A 24,078-nucleotide genomic window follows, 5' to 3' on the forward strand; every position below is an offset into this window, starting at 1 on the left:
GACAAGATAATGAAAAACAGTCACATTTGAGATATGCAAGCCCCCACATCTATTAAAGCACACCTCAAACCTTCCTTAGTTGTAGCTTTTGTATCAGCAGCCTGCTGTTACATATCCAAGGACGCAGGTCGTAATGACACTGTGTGCCAAAAATCTAGTTAGTGCTCCAACACTTGTTCAATTAGTTCTCAAGTTAATCTCTTCCTTCACTTTAATGGCTTGTGTAGCCAAATCTTGATATCAGTGATTCATGTGTGCCATAGAGCTTTGTTGTAAATAAATCCCATGTATGTACACCATCACGCTACCATAAATACTCATTTGAGCACCACCTGCTGAAACTACTCTCCAAGAGAGGCAGTTTTAACTCCTGATTGAGAACATTTTGATAAAAACTGCCCCGAAAATTTCTAACTAAAGTTAATGCTTCGCAGTTGTATGTCTCTAAGAGTAGTTTCATCTCATTTTAACCAGAATCGTGTGTGTGATATTTCTTTGTGAAGGTGGATGTCTGTTTTGTGTTGACGAGGAGAACTTGGCTATTGACCGCCAAAAAATAATCGGTTCATCCTTGAGTCCAGGAAAAACGTTGTTGTAAATATGAGGGGATTCTCATGCATTCAAAAATATTGTTTTTGCAAGATTTTTGGGGTCATGATGACCTTGACCTTGACCTTTAACCACTGAAAATGTAATCAGTTCATCTGTGAGTCCAGAGGATTGGGTGGTTGGACAAATAACTATAGACTGGATAGACAATGAAAACATAATTGTGCCTCCAGGTCCTGCTATTGCTGATGACATGGCATAAAAATGTAACTTTATCAGGGTATTTATTTTCTGGTTCCTTATATCTCATGAACCCAAAAAGAAACAGTGCAGCCGGGTAGACCAACAAGTTATCAGAGACAGCTATCCAGGAGTCAATCTGTCAGAAAATACTGTAGGTACAAACCATCACACAATCAGATTAGTGCTATAGAAACCAATAAGAATACAGCTCCAATCTAGCCAATCAGAACAGTGCAACAAATGAAAATACAGCTGGAAACCATAAAATCAGAAAATGGCCTCAGCAATCAGGTCTTCAGACTAAGAATTTGGTCTGTTCAGCTTCAATGAAAAGAACAGCTCGAATTCAGCCTTGCTCAGTGAATTGCTGCCAGTCATGTATTTTTACCTTGTCTGTGTGGTCATATCTTCCAGATGCACAGACAACATGCGTCATGACATGATACGCCGATGTCTCAACTGGACATTGAGAAACATTGTGAGTCCTTTAATATTAAAGGCATACAATTTGTCAGTCTTTACCACGTCCAGTTCCCCTCCCCTGTCCTTAGTTCATCACTGCTGTCTGCACATCTGCTGAATCGCATTTGAATCCCAGTCACAGTTCGCTTTCCAACAAAAGCACTTTATTTCATTTCAACTCACTGCAGCTCTTGGCCTCTTATGTCTGCTGAGGGAATAAAAATATTTCCCTCAGCAGATGAAGCTATTCTGATCGCTGCTTAAAACCCGTATCCACAGACTGCCCTTAACCACCTTATTCTTGTTTGACAAATGAACAGTTAACATATCGTTGTAAATTTATCCCAAAAAAATTAGCTGGAGCAAGTATTTTTGTAATTACAGTGCAATCAAGCAACGTGTAGAAAATTGAACACCAGATGAGTCATTTGATCACAGGTTACTTTATTTTCTACTAAAATACATGTTTCATGCAGATTTTTGTCACTTCCCACAACAGTCAACAAAAACACAATGAAAATAGTGTAGAGTCACCCCGAGGCTATTTGTCTCACAACATTTGGCAAAGAGGGATGTTAAAATAGCTCAGTACAAGGTGTGTGCAAGTTTTCTAGCAGTTCATCTTCTGCTGTGTCAGGCTCTCACGTGACAACCAACACCCAGCCAATCATACCTCGTCAAAATACTGCACTTATGCAATCAATGGTGCTAGGAAAAAAATGCATGTTCTTAAAATCATTTCAAATTAACCTGGAAACTGAAAATAAATATGTAATAATAACTAAATATTGCTTATGAAAATGCGTGTAATACAAATCTGTGTATAGTACAAAGTAACCCAAATCTTTCTGACATAAGTAGCTTACTGAAGGTACATTGTCTCAACTAATCCATTGGCTGGTACAGTTTAATTGGTCTCTTCCTCGATTCACTGGCAATAAAAAGTTGAATGTGTACGTTTCTCTGTCCAGTTTTGTTGTCAACTTTGTGGCAACCACCGGGACCGACAGAAGAAATTGTGTGCTGATAGGCTGTGGCACGGCTTAAGTTTAAACAGTGGCGTAGAAGGCATATGTGAATCAGAGAGTACGAAATATAAAGGAGAGACTGAGCATGGAGTAAATTCTATGCTCTACTTTACAAGGCCTGCTATGATCTTCATATGAAAATAAAAGGAGGTAGGCAAATTCTCTCCACTGCTCAGAAATAGACAGCTTAATAAGATGCAAAGATGGGGATGAAGTGCTTGTCAAACATGCCACACACAAAGCCGGTTTTAAAAATGACGGTCCAGCACAGCATGCTTAAAATCAACCACCCCAATTTAAAAAAAAAGAAAAAAAAAGATTTCCTTCCTGGTTTAGCTGGTTGCATATTAATACTATTAAGACTTGAATTACATTTGCATGTAAACAAGGAGACAACAAAACACACGACTCATGCATTATCATCTCCAGAATGTAGAACAACAGTATACACAGACAGATGTTACTGCACAGCATATTAAGTGGCCTTTGCTTTGACTTCTAGGTTGCAGGAGAATGTTTAGAGAGCTTTGTTAATACACCAATAAAACCACAACTCAGCGCATCTTCTTCTCTTTCTTACTGCCTGTCTGCATGACATCATTAAGGGTAAACGACATGAAGGCAATCTGCTCTAGTTCACTCTCTTTCCCGCACTCTATCAGGCACGAAAACTGATCTTTGTCTCCGTTGTAGGCTAGATCTGAGTAACCACTGGGTCCGCTGTGGATGATCCTGGGTCTGTCCCAACCTGAAGAGTGCAGGGGTGATCGGTTCAAATACACACCCATGTCCCTCCTACTTGACCTATTGGTTGGGTGCATGAATAGGAGCCAGGTTTGCGTGTCTGGGGACAAGAGAGATGTGCCACATGCTTTGCTTTCAGCGTCATCATTTGGGACAAATTCAGGGGCAGGAAAGCCAATGATGCTGCCCTGACAACCTGAAGGGGGCTCAACAAGCTCTGGAGCCATGTGGGGCTTGTCAAAATACACACCACTGTTTTCACTCAGGGCCTCACATCTGTGGCCTCCAGTGTTACGAGCATTACAATAAAGATGACTCCTGCCCTCATGATCTATGATCTCTGCCATTTCACATTCACATGACTTTTTTCGAAGCATCTTACCTATATGCCATATCTGCCCGAAGTCATCACTATAAATAGACAGTGCACGTGGGTAGACTGTAAAAGGAATGGGGAAGGAACAGCATCTGTGAGGGATGTAATAGGCATATGCTGGGATGATCAATCGGCCATTCTCCATCTGAACGCCGTGGCCAGGACCCACGGCAAATGTGGCCCACTTATGGATAGTCTCGCCAATTACAGTCTCTGTTAAGTCCTTTGTTTGACTCCAAGTTTGTCCATCGTCCCTGCTGCTAACATAGCAGAGACGTGTCTTGTTCTTACCAGTGATGAGCTGTCTTGTCTCTGTGATGGTTCCCCAGATGCAGATGAAAAATAAAAACAATGTTTTGCTGTGTTTTTCGTACACGGGGCAGGGATTCATGGTGCGGTGGTTTGGTAGACCTGCTGTTGACAGCTCATGACTTGACGACCACTGAAAAAATAAGGCGAAGAAGAACAATAAAAAAGACAATTCCTTATAATAGTGACAGTGTTTTACAGCAAACGCTTAAGTAAAGGTTGGTGATATTAACCTGAACAGATCCATTATCTTTCAGGGTTCCCCTTCTCACAACAAGAACTTTGGCATCGTGGTCACAAGGCGAGGATCTCTTCTCTGCAAAAGCGAGGAAGGTGTGACAGTGCCGCAGATAAATGAGAGCAGGTATTCTGTATGTTGTTCCACTGGACTCCTTTTCAAACAAAGTTGTTTTGACCGGTTCCTCTCCGCTGTCACTCTTCGACTGTCTGTTTCCCATGGTGGATCGGAGTTCCTGTGAATAGACCATGAATGGTAAGGGATTGAGTCATATTATAACAATCTTTAAAGCACAGACAGGAGGGACTTCATACTCCAGCTGGTCCTCGTTGCTTCATATGATTGTATTAGTGGAAATAGCGCCCAGCGTGCATGCACAACGAAGCCCTTACCTTTACTTGTCCCTCCTTCCGGTCGTCATCCCTGATCTTTTGGTGAACGGCATTGCACCGTGTAATTTCACGCCGAACTGGAGACCTTTGATATTCACGACAATGATGCTATAGGCTCACCAGAAAAGACGGGTCCAGAGGTGCGAGAGATAAACCGTGGCGTACTTCCGCGTTGGCTCGAACCCGTCCTGACTGAACTAGCTTGAAGCTGCTATCGAGCTTAGCAAAACAAGTCGTTTTGTCTTATTTTTCCATAAGAATAGGAGAAAATTGCTACGTACCAGACAAATCAGATTTCAGCCGGTTGACCTTCAGGACTAAATGCCTTACCATAGAAGGTCTACAGAAGAGGGAAACTCAAAAACAGTCTCCCTCTTAGGCCAACCCTGCAGGACACGGCGTAGTGACGTTATTTCTTACTGTTTCGACCAAAGGCCTGACGCAAAGTGGTCCATTAGATGACTTTCGTTACAGACAGAAAACATGTCGCCTTCTCCTATCATCGGCTTGATAATGCCTTTTAGCAGTCTAGACCGGCCTGGCTGTTGATGCTCTCATTGTTGTATATAGTCTTCGGGCCGCTCGGTGCGTCAGGCTCTTCCGCCTTGGACAGAAGAGCTATGACGTCGTCACACCGCCCCCGCTGGACGGGAGGGGCCGTTGTCATCTTACCGGCTGTTGTTGCTAGGAGACAGGGCTCTACAGTGGAGCTGCGGCTGCCAGGTTTTAGTTTTTTGTTTTTTTAGTTCTGAGCATGAAAAGCTGAATTAACATCGATATAGAGAAGTTTTGTGATAAAACACCAGAAAACGAGATGACTTCTTTGTCGTACAAACGCGATGATGGGCCGAGCTTTCCTACCGACTGTTTCCCAGCCAGAGCTCTACAAAGTCGAAGGAAAGACGGTGGGTTGAAGTGACTGAAGGTATTTAGGTCCACGCTGACATTTCATCATAACACAACTGTTGTACACAACCCGTGATCTGTTACTGATACCTTTACTCTTCAAACGATTTATAAATGATCAATATCATTAGCCTGCGGGTTGCCAGGTTGTTGCAAACCAATATATCATTTCCACTTTCACTTCCACACGTGAAAAAAAAAAACAACTGCTGAGCTTTTATTTATTTAACATACAACTAACAGGAGGAGGATTTTTAGCTATTTAGCAACCCAAAAAGTTTTGTTTTGTTTTTTTATTAACCCTTAGTTATAAAGCATTAGTAACTGATTGTAACGGGAATAACAAGGACAGTAAACTTAAATCTGGAAGGAATTAGACTAAATGCTTTGCACTGTGTGGTAATGCACAGTACACATGTTTATATTGTTGTATTAGCAGTGTGTTGCATTGTTATTACTAAGTTGTACCAATTCTGGCGATTTTCACGTTAGTAGACTGTATATTTAAACATTTGGTGGATCAGTTGAAGAGTCACTGGTCAGAAAATGAATCTGCAGTTCTATTCTTAATCCGAGGATTTGAAAAATGAATAGAAAAACACCTTTATCAATGTAAATCTCAAATTGTTAATTCTTTCATTATTGGGTTTTGGACAATCTGTTGGACATAATAAACTATTTCAATGTTTGTCTTTTTAGTATTTTAATCATATTCATGATAAACGTAATATGCAAGTAATTGTACATTGCTGCCCTACCAGATTATTTCCATACTATACATGATGACATTTTTTTTTTTTTTTAAACTTTGCTTTCAGGTGGTGGCCATCGGCTTGTTGCTTACAGAAAGGCAGAGGAGCAGAAGAACAGCATTGTGAACAGAAGAATAAAAAAGGCTCATAAAAAACAAGTGGACTCTGCAGAGGCTAATGGTAATACATTAGATGGGCCCTTCCTGGTAAGTCACTGAAATCTTCTTTTGTGAGAATTCCTGAGTTGACAAAAGAGCACATGACAGGTTGTCTTTTAGTGAATAAAGTTTCAATTTTCCTTTGTAGCTACAGTTACATTGTGTTGATAAACCATCTGAGCTCTGCTCTGTTGACATCACTGAACAGAAATTGAATGAAGTAAGTGGTCGTTTTCAGCTTGTAAATTTACTTAGTCTGGGAAAGACTGACTGAAAAGTCTTTCCTAACTGTGCCCAGGTCAAGCCAGAAGATCTCAAGGCGTTTGAAAATGTAGCTTACATTGATGCTTCTGTTAACTCCCTCTCTTTAGGTGATTATTTTTATTTTACAAGCAGTAATTTTTTCTCTGACAAAAGGCTTGCAAGTGTTTGAATCGTCCCTGTTTCTCTACAGCATCATTCAGCAGTTTTGTGTCTTTGAGAGAACTCAGTCTGTGTGTAAATGGGATCCGCAGCATGACATTTGATGCATTCAACTTCCCTCATCTTGAGGTAAGGTAACTGATCTTTCTGTACTCTACTTCTCAGCTTCTTTATTATTGTTGTTGTTATAATAGTTTTTTTTCCTAAGAAGAACCTGATTGTCTTTTATTTCAATCTAACAGCTTGTCATTTCATTTATACTTTTGTAGGTTTGCGTTTTGAAGCTTTTTTCACTTTACTGTTACTTTACTTATTACTTAATACTTTGTATTACTTTCATACCTTCCTGTAATCTGCTAACAAAGAATCCACGAAACTGCCAGGTTAATCTCTAAATCATCTAAATCATGTTTTTAAAAAATAGAATTTCAATATTTGTGCCTGTTTTATTCTTGAACAAAGTTGATTCCAATAAACGGAGGGCACAATTCATAACTGATTAATGCTGCAGCGCAAAGCAGATCAGAAGCTAATCAGTGTAACAACTGAATTATATCAGGCCTACACTCTGTTAATAGGTTAAACTCTTATTTTTCTGTCCATTCCTCTTGTTGTGATTATGGTTATCTTTACACTTTAAATCTTTACAGGTTTTGGATTTATCCTACAACAGTTTGTCAGATGATGGCATTGTTTCCATGGGTCGACTACCACAGCTAAAAATTCTACATCTTACTGGGAACCAGCTTCGCCATCTTCCTCCTAATCTGGGATCCTCCAGCTGTGAACAGACCCAACTGTTAGTAGAGTAAGTTTTTCCATAGATCAGCATTATAATATTATATGGATATGTGGTGTCCAATATAAACAAGTCTACTGGTCTTTTTGTAGATTTTTAAAATATTTTTTAGGCATCACCTATGATCAGACAACTGAATAACTCAGTGCGTAGATTTGATCCTGTTTGCCAATTGTTTTACATCTACTGTGATGTAAATTTATGCCCAAAATCTGAAAAAAAATCATCTTCTTCCTCTGCAGTGCTATTTTCTCATTTGTTCTGGGAAAAGTTTCAAAAACACAAGCAGATAACACAATTCACTTGATTAGCAAATGTGGTCTTGCGGTTCTTCTTCACAGTCACATATTTTCTGTCAAGTACTGCTTTGTGTGATGCCTGATCTGCCAGAGAGATGGAGGCAAAAACCACATTTTCCATAGGAAATAAATTTAAAAACACTAGTTGTACAGAAGCAGTCAGAAAAGCAGACAACAAATCAGTGTCAGTGCATATTGTCCACATCGAAATGCAAATTGATTCTCCAAATTCAGTCTGACACTGACTACAGTCTGCTTCTTTCATCTGTTCCTGCAGAGGACATCAGTGCGCATGATGCAGTACTCTGCCTCACTTCATAATGCTAACTTTTTATAGTTTTATCGTGAACATTCAAGCCTGTGGTGCCACAGGGTTTTCAAGCTCATCATGTCTTCAACATGCCCACACTTTAACGTTGCATTAGTTATAACTTGTTGAAGTTGTTAATTCCAATGAAAGGCCACACTGAAATAGTGCACTTTCAAATCGCCCAAAAGGGGGTGCACAAATGTTCATGATTGACTCTCCTGATTCATTTGACACAGCTGCCCCACAGCCAGGTAGCTAATGTTGTCTATAGGTATCTATGGTGTGTAGGCCTAGGAATGTATACATTAGTAAATACAGCTGTTGATGCTTTATGAAATGTTTCCATTGGTTGTTAATCTGTGCACTGTATGGATTTCATGATGCTGGTTCAATGTACTGTCATGCTTTCTTTTGTACAGGCCGGCTAAAGAGGATGACACCCGATTCAGAGCTCTTGAAATTCTGATGCTTGATGATAACAAGCTGTCGTCCGGAGTCTTGAACAGTGTTAAAAACTTGAACAGGTCATGATCTGATTTTCTAAATAATATTTATGAGAGAAAAAAGGACAATCATATCCCTTGAATACTGTTCATCCTGAAATCACCAGTTGTAAAGTTCTAATTCAAGTGACATTATTTGTTCCACTGTGGGGAAATTGCATAAAATAATAAAAAAAAAAAAAAAACAAAGATATTAAATAGGTTACAAAAGGGTAGGAGTAAAGGAAGAAGGAAGGTAAAAGTGAAATTAAATAGTAAGGAATCAGGCAAATTTAAAGATTTATCACACAGGGAAGTTGTTTTTTTTTTTTTGTATTATGGAATAACGCACATTCGGGACAAAAAAACAAAAACAAAAACATTTTGGCATCAGCTGCATCAGTTCTGGCCACTTATCACTTGAGTGCCGATTTAAGCCACAGCACAACATGTCAAAAAATTAATAATTTTTCATATCATTGGTTAAATTTCAGGTTAAAATATTTAAACCTACAAGGAAACCGCATTTCAAAAATACCATATTTGCACCCAATGGGCTGTTCAGATTGTGTGCAGACTTCTACTGAAAAGCTGACAAAGGAAGGCACACCTGGTAAATGCTAAGAATTTGCTTGATCTAATTTGTAAATCATTTAACAAAAGACTTGCAAGCTTTTCCTCAGCATCCTCAAAGTTGTCATTTTAATCCACTCAAACCAACCCACACAGAGCCAAATCTGGAACATGAGGAAAAGTTCAGAAGAATCTCACAGGTAATTAATTCCGCAGTTGATGCTTGATGTTTCATCACTGTTTCTCTTGCCCACATTTTAAATATGTGATTGAAGTTGACACACTTTTCACAAGGACATCCCGGAGAACAACTGCAAAGGATCCACTCTGCCACTACCAAAGCTTCAGATCCTTGATCTATCTGACAACAGGGTATGCCTATCAGCCTATAAGTAATACACTTTTATTTTATTCTTGAAAAATTTCCCAGCATGTCTCATCAGTCCTTTGTCATCAGATTGCAGAAGAAGAGGCACTGATGGCTGTCGCTCTTTTCCCAATGCTTCGTGAAATTGCTATTCACTCCAACCCTCTGACCGCACAAACACGTGGTAATCCTCTCCTATGAAACGATTTCTACATGGCAGTGCAGGTGGCCGAGTAGTTAGTGGGCATGCCACCTTATCGCAGCGTCCTGGATTTGACTCCGCCCCGGGAACCTATGCTGCGTGTCATTCCCCCCTCTCTCCCTACTCCCTGTCACCCTCTTTTCCACTACTGTCACTGGAATGAAGGCATAAAAGCCACAAAAATATTACTTTAGAGTTAGATTCTACAGAGCAGCTCTGAATCTGTGTTGCTGAAACCACCTTCATGCCTTCGTTTGAACATAGGAGACCCACCACTACTGACCTATCACCTCAAAGAGAGACTGGGGATAACAATAAAGAGTAAAAAGACACAAGAAGTCACAAAGCCTCCACTGAAGGTGTCTACTAATCCAAAATGGAAGGTTGGACTCATTCTGCATCATTTACATTGTCTGATCGTGACACCCCCAGGCTGAACCACATGACTGTAAATATCCACAATGAATTTTTCTACATTTTTGTGTTGCAGGTGGAAGAAAGAATCTCAAAGGTGCCCAAGAAGCCGACACTCATGGAAGCCCCTTGTCCTGCACAAACTGAGGAGGACAAGAAAAGCAGAGACAACAGTCAGTTCTTTTTTACTCAGGTATGTACATGTCCACGGTCTGTGATTTTCATATTGCTCCGGTTGGTTGAGTTTACTGGATGTTTTTTCATTTTCAGGCAGCAGACAGTTCTGAAAATGAGTTTGATCTTCAAGATGATGACAAAGAAACAGGAGCAGAAGGGAAAGGAAAACAGGATGATAACATTTCTTCAAAATTCACCCACTACGATTGGATGGATGCAAAACCATATCCTGAAGCGGTACAGGCCATTGGTGAGGACTGTAGTTTCACCTTCAGCTGTTTATTTTTGTACATTTTTGTCAGGCCCTGAAGAGTTTGCCTATACAATGGCCCCATAGTGAAGGGGAATATTCAGGCTTTTTTTCCAACAGGAATTCAGACAGCTGTTCGGATGCTGGAACACACACTGAAGAATCTTAATGTTTACAGAGACTCAAAACCAAAACTTGATAGCATCCAGATGCCATACAGAGAAAGAAAGAAAAGGGTTTGATATTTTTTTCAAATTCATTTACATTTTGCTTTCAACATTACTGTCAAATTATAATAAATATAAAAAGAACTTTAAAAACCAAGAATAATCTCCTGCATGTTACATCTTAACATTTCTGTACACAGATTCAGGAACTTCCACCTCTGAAACCAATACAGCGGCCGCCTGAAAGGGTTGATGAGTTAATCAAGCAAATGAGAAAGAGTATAACCATAAGACGTGTCTCCTTGAGTATGAACATTTCTGACACAGTCCCTTTCAGACAAGGTGACCTTTCATGACCTTACCTTTGTTTATGTAACATTTTGTTTTCTGTACAGGCAGTGCTCTAAGCAGCACAGGCGGTAAAAGGGAAGACTACAAAGAAGCTGTATCACTGCTCAGGGATTTGAAGAACAAGTACAAGATGGTCCATAAGAAAACAATGGAGCATCTAGCCAGCCTTGAGTCAGCCGGAAACACCAACGTCATTGGAGCTCAACCTCTACCTGTGAAAATGCTGTGATTCATATTGCAAACGCTAGACTGAAATGTGATTGATTTCCTGTCTGGGCTAACACCTTGTTGATATTGGCATAAAACTGGCGTGATTGGAATGAAAATCACTGTCTGTCTCTTCACATGAGCCTGTCTGGTTAATACTGTGACAGAAATATTGTGATAGTTTTGAGCAGCTGCACTGATGCCATCAGTGCAGCATGCATTCTATATATCAGTTGTAAGATGAGTGGGTGTATTTTGAGCCAGTTTTAACTCTTTGTTACATTTTTGTCTTTTCAATCCAAAAATGTCTCATTGTTCCCAAGAAGCTTATGTTATGCTATATGTTTCCCATAAGCTTTATCATCCCAGCATGGTAGCCCTAGAGATATCTTTAAGTTTACTATAGGAGGTATAAAAAAAGTCTGTTCTCTGCACCATCTTCTGAACACAAGATAGCACAACATAACATGTTTTTATGCATTAAAGCAATGCTGCTGTATGAGTCAGCAGCGAAAAGCACAGTACCATTGTGTAAATCCATAAAATATGACAGAGAAATCCAGTATGAGCACGCAGACTTGGGCCAGTATCCTACTGAAAGGAAAAGTGAGCATTAACACCGTCGTCAGCTTTCCTAGCTGAGAGCAGAAATATGTGGGCTGTAAGTTTTATTGACTTTTTTAGCAGTAACTAAAGTTGAGGATGCGGCGTCTGTATTCGATCTGTTACCATGTCGAACATTTTAAGATGATCAAATCAGAGCCCCTTTACTGCAGCATGGTTAGAATCAGTTTGATAGACCATAGATTCTCACGACTCAATTATATCATCTGCGTGTTGTGCATCTGCTTTCACAAAGTTAATTATGATCATTTCCAAAGGCAGGAACAATAGTAGTTGAGCAGTAGTTCTTTGTAATATTAAACAGACGTCTGTTGTTCAACATTACTTACAGTTCAGATCCTTGAACGCATAAATGATCAAGTCAAGCTTTTTAAAATTTCTAGTCATGTTTTGTTTTCTTTTTTCATCCCCTTTTTGATTTCATGCTCTTGTCCTTCATATGATTTCAATTATTTTTCTTCAGAGCAGCTTGCAGATGTGGAATGCGCATTCATCCAAGGTGGAAAAAAATCAATAGGTACTCATGCTGCAGATAAGTCATGCACATATTGTACGATATTAAATTCTTCAGTGGATTTTTCCATGATTCAGGATTTATTAAATGTCAAATGGAGACTATAAATATTATCTTTGTAAAATGCTTATTAAAAGTAAAATGCTCTCTGTATAAAACCCCTTTATGGCAACTCATCAATGCTCATTTTTATTTTATTTCATTTCATTTTTGTGCTAAATGCTTAACACTATATTTCAAATTGTATTATATTTCCACATAGTTGCAAAATGATTAATAAATCATAAAAAAAAGTTTTCATTGATATTCAAAAATTCAATCAAATCAAATCAAATCAAATTCTCTTAAAAATAACAAATTCTGCTATTATTAAGAGTTGGAATCAGTCATTTATTTTTAATGGAATATGAAAATCTGATATTTAATATTTTTAAATAATTAATCACAAATATCTTAAAATATGAATATGGGGTTACAGAAACACTTCAACAGCGCGTCTGCTTTGGAAAAGCTGTCCTGTCCTGATCTGATCTTTGGTCAGAGAATTTTTCTTGTCCAGCAAAATAATTGAAATATTTGATAATGAGACTGACAAGTGGGAGAAAAATAGTTTTCCGGTGAAATGTATGATTTTCCAGTAAACTGTGTTAAATGTTTTGATATTTTTCAACCATTATATTTTTATTGCTCTCTCCCGACTATATAGTTCAACTCAAGTAGAAGTGTTTTGAGAATTTGTTGATAGATATGTCGATTTCAGGAACTTGTTGGGGTTTGTTCTTTAGCCAGAGAGTCCTGGCATGAGTCTATTTTGAACTGTGATGAAGCAATTTTGAAGTGATCATGATTGGTACTTCAAACATCTACAGTTACATAAGAGCAAAGTTTTCATGCTGGAAGTTTATGATGTAAGTTTAAAAAAAAAAAAAAAAAGTGCAAGAGGTGGCTAAACCTGTCAGTTTTCCTCAGTTTTGCTCAACGATGTGCCACAGTCTCAGCAGACAGGATGATGTGAACATGTTTAGATGTTCACTGCTCAGCCTCCCACTGCCTTCTTCTGTCCGATTGGGTTTGAGCCACACTAATAAAGTAAAACTGCAGCATTAGAGGTTGAGATAGATTTTTAGTGGAAGCCACTGGATTTATGGGTCAGGGTTAATGTCCAAACTGCCTCATTTCAGCTGATAATGTCACATCAAGTACAACTGAGCTTAGTTTGCAAAACCGGTGCGGTGCTGCAATCAGGTATTCCTGTTGTATTCCAATCCATGAAGAAATGAACCTTAATGCAGCTTTACTAAACACTAAGCAGCAGATCGCAGGCCGGTAAGCTAGAGAGAGATAAAGGGAAAAACCGCAAAGCTGGACCGCATGAAGTCAATAAATTATTGCACAACCTTCTCAAAAATAGTCATTTGAAGACCAGTTCATTTTAAAAATTTGGAGCTGTAATAGGCAACAAGTCATTATTTATGGTTGGCTTGGCTGTGTGTCTCTCTGTAAAAACACTGACACAAAACGACCCATTCTGACTTGAGCTCCAATAATAAGTTATAGTACAGAATATGGCACGAAACATCTTCCTTTAAAGCTCCAGAGAGAAGCGTGAGGGAGGAAATTCAGATTGTTTTTCTCATTTAAAACCACAGAATATATCTTTGTATGGATATCAACAGTGGAAACACTGGAAAAGATGTTGGTTGTTTTGTTTTTTGCTTTTTGTTTTTTTATTTTTTATGTTTTTTGAATATTGCATCGTGTTGTACCGTCCGTCATCACAAACACCTTTTACTTTCTGGCCTGCTCTCTGTGTTTTACACTTGCTGACCTCACAAAGGTATGCATGTTTAAAGAAGTGAAAATGGTCTAACAACGTGAGATATCCCCTTCAAGACTGAATGTAATTCGACAACCACATATGTCTGTAATTTTATTTCCTTCAAATATGCAAAGTTATCCCAAACATTTCATTTTAATAAGCACAAAGTTAAATCCGCCGTTCGCAGTAGGGTGAAACCAATGAAAGTCATGTCTTTTTGGTTTTATTGGACTCCTCCTCACAGTAACATCAACACGGAATAAACAAACAAGATGGCTCAGTTACGCTTTTCCTTCATAACCTCTTTTGTTCCTACCATGAAAAACTGATGAGGTGAGTTATTAACTGAAAACACATTTTATCCATGCACTTGGTGATATAACAGAATCTGGCAGCAGCGCTGGGTACTGTGTCCAAAAGCAAAAAATAACAAAAGACATGGTGGAGAAAGGCATCGCCGGTCTGTGTCTTAGACAGATCGATGTTTATTTATTTATATGCTTTTTTCTGTACATTTCAATGCACCACATTTGCACATCTGGAGCAGTCATTGCAGCAATTGAACCTAAGAAATGTTTGTGTAAGATTCTTTTGACTCTCGAATTGAGGGCCAACAGTTAAGCTTTGAGAATAACCCTGCGGAGACTAAGACACCAGATTTGGCTCAGGAAGAATAGGCCTGAATACCTCATCAACACTCCTCATTACTCGAGTGCCAAATGATTTCACTGCAGACTGGACCTATTCATTATTTCTTTTGATGGACAATTGAACTGTAACACAATTATCATGCAATCCTGGAAAGGCTTTGGATCGTCTGGCTGACATCAGAAAAGAGGTCATTATTAATTACAGATTAAAACCATAAAGTTGTTGTCGGCCTTCTTTATTCTGTGAAATAAGAGCTCTCTGTGGCCTGTCTTTAGTAGTTTACAGCTCATTATTAGCGTGTGTTTAAATTTTTGACCTTTAAGCTGAGCTGTTCGGGATAAGAGGATGAAGGCCAAAGTGTTCATGACATGCATCCCAGTATTGTCCATGTTTTCTTGGCCAGACTCCAATTGTCAGTAAAAATGATCAGGGCCAACTTAATTAATGAGAGGGGAAGGGTGTAAAAAACAGAGCCCTTGATAGATTTCGGAAGTATTTTGATGAAGTATAAACTCAGGGGTTCTGTGGAGCACCTTAATCAGCTATGAAAGCAAACGCATCTATCAGACTTAATTAACTTAACACGGTTTGGCTTCCTTTGAATCAAAAGACTGCCTGATTGATTTGCAATGCTTCAGTTCCTCACAAACACTGAAGACGTGTGAGGACCGACTTGCTGCAGACAACGATATTTTCTTTATTCAGACTTTGGAAAGAGGCTTGACTGAGCAAAAACTGCATATGCATTGCAGACCACCTGAAAGTAATGCATGCAGTTCGGCATTAACTGTCAAACCGCAGACAGATCAGGACTTTTGCGTGGCAGTTTACTTTTGTTCTGTGACTTTGTCGCAAAGGAAGTGACATACAGTGACATATAGAACGACAAAAGCAAAAAGGATTTGTTAAAAATTACAAAGAAGTGTCTCCAATCCTAAACCGAGCTGTGACCCCGAGACTCACATTTTTCTCACTTCTCACTGGATCTGGGCTACATGGGCAGCAGGGTGGAGTGCACATACACAGAGAGCTGTCCGACTGAATGATTTATACCTACTGACTGCCCCCAGCTGTTACAATTGCCAGAGCCAAGATTAAGCATGCATAGCTGAATTGGCCCGTGAGACAAATTCAAACATTCTCAAAATGCGGACTGATGGGATTTCTATCATCGACATGACAAAGATATTGAAACATTCAGTGCCACATGAAGTTGAAAATGAAAGAGGTTTTAAACCTGAATAATTAACACTTATCTTTTAATGACCTGCATGGGAACGTGAACACGTGGAAATGTTAATTACTAATTTAAGTTGGCAGCAATAAAGTAGAACGCCGCCCTCTCACCCTTCTGACTGGAACAACCACTTGGGACAGCAGAGGCTGTTGTAAATTGTCGGTTCCAGCAGCTTACACAAAAAAATATTTGTGTGAGTAATGAAGACACACAAGGGAAGAACGGTTGTTTCAAAATATTGTTTCATGCCTTTAGTGAGAGATGGACAGAGCTGTCTGGCGCAAAGTGTGAAAGAAACACAATGAGTCATTGTGAACGGGGAGGGGACAGAGAGAGCATGTCGAGAGGTCACAGAGAAGGGAAGCAATATTATTCTGAAGCACCCACTCAGTCCACCAAATATGCAGTTGCACACTCATTGAGTCATGGGAACCACAGTGATAATTTGACACCTGTTGATCAAACGGGCCTGTGGACAGAATGCACAGTGTTGCTGAGCAAAACGATAGTTTCTGGGAACCAAGCTACTTATCAATAATAATCTCATTCAAAGTTGAAATGTGTTTTTGGCAACACGTAAGTGATTATTAGTATTTTGCTCTGTGTTTTGGAAGTACCAATGTCCTTCATTTTCTTGGCCTACATTTAGATCTGCCGGCACAATCCTTCACCACATGTTAACAATAGAGCAGTTTCCATGACAGAAAATTTAACTTAAGATACCATCTCGAGTTTATAGTGGGCTCAGCCAAAAAAGGGATGTGGGAGAAAACTGCGATGCAAAAGGACTATGTACACTGTCCTGTTACAGCATGCCCATTATGTTATCAGCTATTTTCAATATAAACCTTTTCTGCTGTAGTTTCTGAGCTTATTTACAGAAAGTTTAAAATTTTTGTATTTTTACCTTGCCAGCTTTTCTCCAAACACCATTTTAAAGTGACATCAGTGGCATCTTTTGCCACTTGGGGAAACAAGTGAATAAGAAACACTAAAATAATCATTGCTTCCTTCAAGCCAGTTTGTTAGAAAACAGTTTCCTTGTCATGTTTCTGACCAACCAATAGTTTCCCTCCTTTAGCCCCAAGTGTCTTTTTGTTCTCAGCCAATTTAAGATTGAGCTAGTCAGCACTCTTCGTCAACCGGTTGGATGGATTCTCCTTCTTTGTGACTCCCTAACTTTTGTGCCAGTGCTGGTTGTGTATTAATATTAGAAGCATGTTTTCGGTGAAATCCTTTTTCACCAGATCATACACAACATCCTGAACAAACATCAAATTTAAGAACAGAGTTTGGGATGGTAAAGTGAACATTTTAGTCCTTTAATTTGGAATGAAAAACATACAAACTTGTTGTGTAGCTCATGGCCTCAGCAAGGTACCATCACCAATAAAAATGTATTTTTAAGGAAATGCTGGTTCTGGGAAACAGTGTGCGTGTGTGTGTTTCTACTTCTGCTTCTGATTTCCATGTCTCTGATAACATTTCATCTCCAGCAGGAACACAGTTTATCCGGGCTTCTGGAGCTCCATCAAATGGACACCTGGAGGCTATGTCAGAGTTAGGATGGCTCTGCTGTAGCTGGCATGCACACCATCGATTAATGAACAAAACATTTTCAAACAACGCCTTGAAAAACAAACCACGAGCTCTGAGTCACATCTTAAGCCTTTCTCAGGCACATATTCCACTGCCTCATACATGCTGGCCAATCGACATTAAAAACATGAAAGTTTAAACTCTAGACAAATCAGAGATGCAAAGATGCTGACTGGTGTAAAACAGGGAGAAAACTTTATGGGTTCAAATGATGAGCAGAGGTACAGAGTGCATTCACTACATCAACAACAACCGCTTTAAAATACAAATATTTCTGCTATGTGGAGTTTTAAATGCTGTTAGGTTATGATAACACAACAAAACCTGTGGCTGTATAAAAATAGCTACTGCAGGTCTATATTTGACAACAGGAATTTTTATTTTTATTTTTTATGAAGGCTGTTTTCTCTCTAACAGACACAGTTTTGCTGTGTTTACCTCACTGCAATGCTCCTTGCTACTTCATTAAAAAACAACATTCAACAATCAAATGTATATATACAAATAAAACAAGACCCAATAGGTTTTAAATAAGCTGACAAAACCTTAGTTTGTATTTACAATAAATATGTTGATCGTATAGCTTCCTTTATAAAAATTATTAATGTTCTAAACCGAACGTGGCCCCTCATCCTGCATGTACAAATTATATCCATAAACTTTAGCAAAGGGTTTGTTTGAAAGAAACTGATCCAAAAATATCCCCAAACGCCAGTGAGCCTACAAAGGCTCGGCCCACAGACTGTTTCCAGCTCCATATTCCACATTCACCTTTTGTATAGAGCGTCCATCCAAATCCACCCAATCTCATCATGTTTGAATCATGGCAGGTGGAGGCAAAACTGTCTTCCAGTTAATGACCAAGACAATTGTCAACTGCACAGCAATAGCAGTATAGCATAGTTCTTAAACCAAATAACCAAACAAACAAATTACAGGATCATTAAAACAATATGAACAATGAGGTAAGAAGTAAGTGATAAGCAAAAATATGAATAAAAAATTCCACGTTGAAGGCAGGTACGATGCAGGACAACCAAGTGCAACATGCATGACGGAAGTATGTACATGTGTATATGCATTCTTCAAATATATAAGTATGTATGTCAACCATGTACTGATGGGGACTATCAATATAAAGAGTGAGTGTTAAGGTGAACACAGGCCTTCAATCTGTGTGGGATTTAGGAAAGTCACCACCTCCCGGATGCCGTCCTCACAAATTGTGGTCTGTGGAGCTTTACTCAAATTTTCTCCCTCCACTTTAAATTTTCGCCACGTCTCTGAAAAATAAATTCATAGAAATATGACACATCCTAAAAGCAAAATAAAATAAACTACATCCAAATTGATCTAAAACTATAATAAGCTTCCCATGCATTAATGCATTCTGATATCATGGTCAACAAACCTTCATCGAGTGTTGTAAGCATTGTGTAATTTTCTGGATGATCCATAATATCTTTTCTTTGAACGTCACCAATTTCCATTAATTGCAAAACACCTGTATAAATGAAAATCCAGATGAGGATGGAACGCGAATAAATCCACCTACCCTCACCTCGAAAAGTTAGTAATACATGTGTGATGTGCCATTTTTAGTTGTTTGTCGTTTTTCCCTTTTTTTTTTTTTTAAGCTTTATGCTAAGCTCAGCTTGAATTGACAGATCTGAAAAACACAGTAGTCTCCTCATCTTATTTTCAACATGAAATTGAATATCCTTAAATGTTGATTTGTTCCTTAGGTGTAGCTGCTTCAGTGGTTACAGTACCTTCTACAGTCTTCCACACTTGCACTTCCATTTCAGCGGTACTTTGTCGTTCAACAGCAATGATCCTAACTGAGTGGGGCGGGTCAGCTCTCAAAGATGACTCTACCTTGTACACCGAGAGGCTGTTTTTAAATCCAAGAAAACACTGTGTCTGGTTGTTTTCAGTTTTATTCTCTAGAGATAAAGAAACAGAGGGAGGTCACAATGTATGGAACCCCAATTAACACCAAGTCAATATAAATGGTCAGTTACGTCAGGTGCTACATTGGACTACCTGGACAAGTCTTGCAACACTTTCCCACTGATTTCATAGGCTGCTGGCATGGGTACTGACTGGGGCACGTGATGCGCTTACAGTCCTGAAGCCCATCATTACAAGTGCACAGGATGCATTCCAGGACTTTCCCCAAAACTGGGTGCCACATGTCTCCATGTGAATACGTCTTGCCATTGTATAAACACACTGAGAGAAATGGAAAACATCTGATCGTTGCACTACATATGGAAACAATTGTGCAACTGTGAGGAAGATGTCCATAAAATCAAACACCTAAAAAGGATCTTTTTTTGCTATGACAGTCTCACCTCTTTGGTGTTTCCTCTGCAACAAAATCTTCACAGTGGTCTCTGAAGCCCCTTTGAGGTTAAGTTTACTCAGGCTCAAGCCTCTGGGAGCAGTTCTGACCCTGGGCGGGGTGGCACGGTCGGACCGCGCCTTGCTTGGCTCTCCACCACATTGGTCGACTGAATGCCTCTGTTACAAACAAGGACAGCATCAAATATATTACTTTTCATGTGTTGAGCAAAATGATTTTTCCTCCTCCCTGCCCCCAGATGTAGTTGAAGAGCATTGTATTTAGTCCAAAACTAAAAAGGTCCAAAGAGTATCTCCAGATTGCTGAGTCACTTCCCCTATCTCAGATTTTATCAGGAATTCAAATAAGACACTGCAATTCAGTGTGATGATCAGGCCAAATGGCCCAAAATCTTTAATGACCACAGCAAGATGGATGTTTGAGTGCTAATCTGAATACTGCGATGCCAAGTTGAGCAAATTATCTTTGCGTTGGCAGTGAAAAAATAACCCTTTCAGAGGGCTGTCAAAGCATAATCTACAGAGCAGCTCTCTGTATCATGTTGAAGGACTTCATTGTAGTGGACTGTTCCTGGGAATTAAACCCAAGCCTGGTAATTAAAAGGCAGTTGCTCACCTATGCCACTTGGCTACCTACCCACAGCTTATTTTCAGTCATAGGTATGTTACATTTGAAAGAAATGTCTACAGCTATTTTAACGAGAAATCAGTGACGACCTACAACGCCTCTGTTCAGTTGCTGGTTTCCATCCTCAGTTGATGAGGAGCCACTGGTTCCATGATCTGCAGGAGAATAAAACCCAAAACCAGCTAGTGAGAAATTGTAATTATCACAAACACGGTGACCTGAATGAACTTATATTAGCACTGAGCCATATTTCATTAATTTCATTAGTCCCCTAGTAGAATTTTATCATAATACAATCATAGTGTGATATTTTGGCACAAAAAAAAAAACACATAGCATTTATTGCAATATATTTAAATAAAAGTTAATTCACTGAACATTAATTAAATCAATTTAACTGTGATTTTGTATCTTGTTGCCTTTTGGGATATATATCAGTATCCAAACAGACATTTTAGGAAACGTCCATATGCCTTGGCTCTGATCAAAATCATATTATTCCAGGTCAGAAACAGAGTTAGAAACATTTTCTCAGCTAGGAGCTTGGAGTTTGACTACCTTTACACACCAAACAGCAGGTATCTGGAACTGAAACTGGTGAGGAACAGGTGATTGGTTGGCATGTTTTCAGAGCACAGAAGATGTTTCCATTCTGAGAAAAGAGAGGCAGGAGAATTTTATGTTTTGAATTTCCACAAATGTGCTCCAGAGATCTAAGTCTGAAGTACTCCAGTGCTTCTGTGTCCACTCAAAACCTTTTTCTAATTGTCTTGGATTCATATTTTCAGTGATAATATAAGTCAAGTCCAAGAAACATAATCACAGTGTCGTCTGACATCTACTCTCCTTGAAACATAAAAACAAAAACATAATGAGGCCTAAGGATTTTTTTTTTTTATATATTTATATCTGGCTTTTGTCCAGAATAAAATACACAAACACACTCTGCACATGCACAGGCAGCAGCAGAGCTGCTACAATGGTGTGTGTCTGCTCATTAGAAACAATTATCAGCTAAAGAACACTCAAGCCAGCAACACTATGAATAACCGACATCCCACGCTGCTAGCTGAGCCACCTCAGGGCATTTCAGGGCACATCTTGAAAAACTTGAAAATTCCACTGTTTTTCTGTGCTAAAAAAAAAAAAAAAACTGGTGTCATGGTAATAATAAAAGATATGAGCACGTTTTACTGAAATCAAGACCTGAACAAAAACTGCTTCAGCAGAAAGAATGCATAAAGTTAGGCCGAAGAGAAATTTGAAAGAAATGTGAAAAAAAGTCATTAAATTATTTTCTCGCATTATGACAGCTGTCTCGATTTCGGCTTTCCTTCTCCTGTCATCTCCATGATGCCCTTTGTTGTCTAAATTTAGGCTTTCATTAAGAGTATTTAGAATAGAATGAAATTCAACAGTGCATGTACACTTTGTTGGCACATCATCAGCAGGAGGAAATTAGCTGGCAGAGATACACTTCACGCGTATGAAATAATATTAATAGCAATGCCAACCTGAAATACAGCAGACACACACACAAAATGAATTTTAAAAAAGTCTGTGGAAATCTTTGAACGCACAGACGCTGATGCATTTAAGATTCATGCCATGCTTAAATAAGTTGTTCTAATCAAACAAACATTGTGCCAAATTTATATTTATAATTTAGTAGCTAAGCTTTTAACTGAAAAGGTTTACCATTGTCAAGGACTGAGGATTTTTCATATATCAAACTTTAAGTTGCATCTGAATTTCTGTTATTATGTTTTATGTTCTGTTTGTACATTATGAATTTGCTTTGAGATCAAAGACCACAGTTTCACCTCATGCAAGGCTACAAAAACAAAAAACAACCTGGCTTGAAGAAATAGGTAAATTGTCTGGAACTTACAGAGCACGTGCACATGACACACTGATTGCTTTGCTTGGATGGGAAGAGGTCAAGCTTAGTGAAGGTGTCGCCTGGCTGATAAATGCTTCCATTATACCTGCAGGATTTCACTGAAGCTCTCAGGCCGGCCGGGATCCTGGGCTCATCTGAGGAGGGCACATCACACAGAGGACAGGAGGCTTTGAAATCACAAGGAGAATGGGCTCTGTCAAAAACTCAGAGCCGGTGAGGCGTTAAGGGAAAGACAGTCTACCTGTGCATCTTGGACAGCACTGCTGAGGCTCAGCTACGGGGTTCTCACATGGCAGGGAGGGACACTTGATTGTGCTACATTTCACATGACCTGCCTAAGAGAGAGTTTACAAGCATGGGTTACCTTTAAGATCCCAAAACTTTCATGTCAATGTGAAGTATTTTTTGGTGTCATTTTCCTTTAAACGCCTGAGCAGAGGTGATGTGGTGTGCAAAGGTTACCTCTGTGCAGACACAACGCATGCAGAACATGAATCCAAAGGGCTCCAGATAGGGATGCCAGCTGTCTCCCGGGCTGTATGTCTTGTCTTTGAATGTGCATACTACCGAAGATCCTGAAAAAAAAAAAAAACAGGGACCGATGAGCTATTGAGAAAAGCATATGGCGCAGATAAAGTGGACGACACAAAGCATCCACGTGTCAACTAATATAAACATGTGTCAAAGCGACAATCTGCTCAGAGTAGTGCAGACAACTTGAAAACACGCGAGGCTGTAAATGCCACTGATCCCACTTCAACTCATGACTACTCAGACAAAAAGATGACTTCAGTTTCAGTGGCTTCTTTGACAGAACCAGCTGAAAAAGTTCCACCACAAAAGCACAAAAGTTGTGTTAAAAGCAACAGAGGGTGTTGATCGGGAAATACGAGCTCAGTTTTGGCAAGTTTTGGAGTCCGACAAAAGTTTTTCTTACTTGAGTCACATTTTCAGGCTTTTCCTTATTTTAAGCTCCCCACGTTAGAATGGGATAGAATAAGCATCAGCAAGCTCTGGTCTTACCTTTCCGGGGTTTTAGCTCAGCATCTGCAAACCAAATGATGAAAAAGAGTAAAAGCATGGACTTCATCTTTTACATGTGCGTGACTGCGTCTTCAAATCGCAATAAATATGTTTCTGCAGGACAAAAACTACAGGACAGTGTGAAACAAGAATACCAAAAAAAAAAAAAAAAAAAAAACATTTTTCTGAGTTAATCTCTGGCGCCTCCCTCAGGACAGAGAGCTCACAACCCGGAGGAATGACGTGTGAAGGCATTACTTTAAAACAGATCACAGCAACCTCTAATGCACGTTAAACCACACAGCACAACACTTGGTCTACTGATGCCTACAAAACAGAGAGCTGACAAACACAAGAGAACCTGTCAGTGCATGAAGCACTCTGCTCCATCCATCGTGTATATCGCCTGTCTGTCAGGGCTGACGTTCTGCAAGGGAGGGGGACACCCTGGACATGTCACCGGTCCATCACATGGCCCTCATACAGAGACACACAACCAGCTTTGGACTGTGGGAGGAAATTGGGCCACCCAGAC

The 24,078-nt window shown here is 39.3% G+C and overlaps 4 protein-coding genes across 6 annotated transcripts; 2 read left to right on the top strand and 2 right to left on the bottom strand.

Annotated features, from left to right (window-relative positions):
- Window positions 1-1,687: 1,687 nt before the first annotated feature.
- Window positions 1,688-4,966, bottom strand: LOC115054150 (sialidase-3-like). The gene is made up of 3 exons (XM_029519200.1): window positions 4,342-4,966; window positions 3,945-4,184; window positions 1,688-3,844 (listed from the first exon to the last, which is right to left on the bottom strand). The coding sequence occupies exons 2-3, from the start codon at window positions 4,167-4,169 to the stop codon at window positions 2,837-2,839; spliced, it is 1,233 nt and encodes a 410-aa protein (XP_029375060.1). The 5' UTR covers window positions 4,170-4,184; window positions 4,342-4,966; the 3' UTR covers window positions 1,688-2,836.
- LOC115054552 (X-ray radiation resistance-associated protein 1-like) lies at window positions 4,807-8,519 on the top strand. Its single transcript, XM_029519817.1, has 6 exons — window positions 4,807-5,246; window positions 6,066-6,205; window positions 6,306-6,377; window positions 6,456-6,528; window positions 6,612-6,714; window positions 8,408-8,519. The coding sequence occupies exons 1-6, from the start codon at window positions 5,156-5,158 to the stop codon at window positions 8,517-8,519; spliced, it is 591 nt and encodes a 196-aa protein (XP_029375677.1). The 5' UTR covers window positions 4,807-5,155.
- Window positions 8,492-12,262, top strand: LOC115054659 (X-ray radiation resistance-associated protein 1-like). 3 transcript variants are annotated; one of them, XM_029519964.1, is made up of 10 exons: window positions 8,492-8,512; window positions 8,965-9,243; window positions 9,338-9,415; window positions 9,501-9,594; window positions 9,877-9,995; window positions 10,103-10,219; window positions 10,297-10,453; window positions 10,574-10,689; window positions 10,821-10,926; window positions 11,016-12,262. In XM_029519964.1, the coding sequence occupies exons 4-10, from the start codon at window positions 9,522-9,524 to the stop codon at window positions 11,198-11,200; spliced, it is 873 nt and encodes a 290-aa protein (XP_029375824.1). In that variant the 5' UTR covers window positions 8,492-8,512; window positions 8,965-9,243; window positions 9,338-9,415; window positions 9,501-9,521; the 3' UTR covers window positions 11,201-12,262. The 3 variants fall into 3 exon arrangements, with proteins under 3 accessions (XP_029375824.1, XP_029375822.1, XP_029375825.1); XM_029519962.1 differs by lacking the exon at window positions 8,492-8,512 and having other exon boundaries at window positions 8,829-9,243; XM_029519965.1 differs by lacking the exon at window positions 8,492-8,512 and having other exon boundaries at window positions 8,829-9,243; window positions 9,880-9,995.
- A 5,533-nt stretch (window positions 12,263-17,795) lies between these two features.
- Window positions 17,796-23,674, bottom strand: chrdl2 (chordin-like 2). Its single transcript, XM_029519341.1, has 11 exons — window positions 23,544-23,674; window positions 22,983-23,095; window positions 22,762-22,855; window positions 22,509-22,654; window positions 21,176-21,269; window positions 20,711-20,772; window positions 19,980-20,148; window positions 19,669-19,857; window positions 19,395-19,568; window positions 19,034-19,126; window positions 17,796-18,905 (listed from the first exon to the last, which is right to left on the bottom strand). Exons 1-11 carry the CDS (start codon window positions 23,608-23,610, stop codon window positions 18,772-18,774), a joined length of 1,335 nt encoding a protein of 444 aa, XP_029375201.1. The 5' UTR covers window positions 23,611-23,674; the 3' UTR covers window positions 17,796-18,771.
- Window positions 23,675-24,078: the final 404 nt, after the last annotated feature.

This window comes from Echeneis naucrates, chromosome 14 (genome assembly GCF_900963305.1).
Source record: "Echeneis naucrates chromosome 14, fEcheNa1.1, whole genome shotgun sequence".
Lineage (NCBI taxonomy): Eukaryota > Metazoa > Chordata > Actinopteri > Carangiformes > Echeneidae > Echeneis > Echeneis naucrates.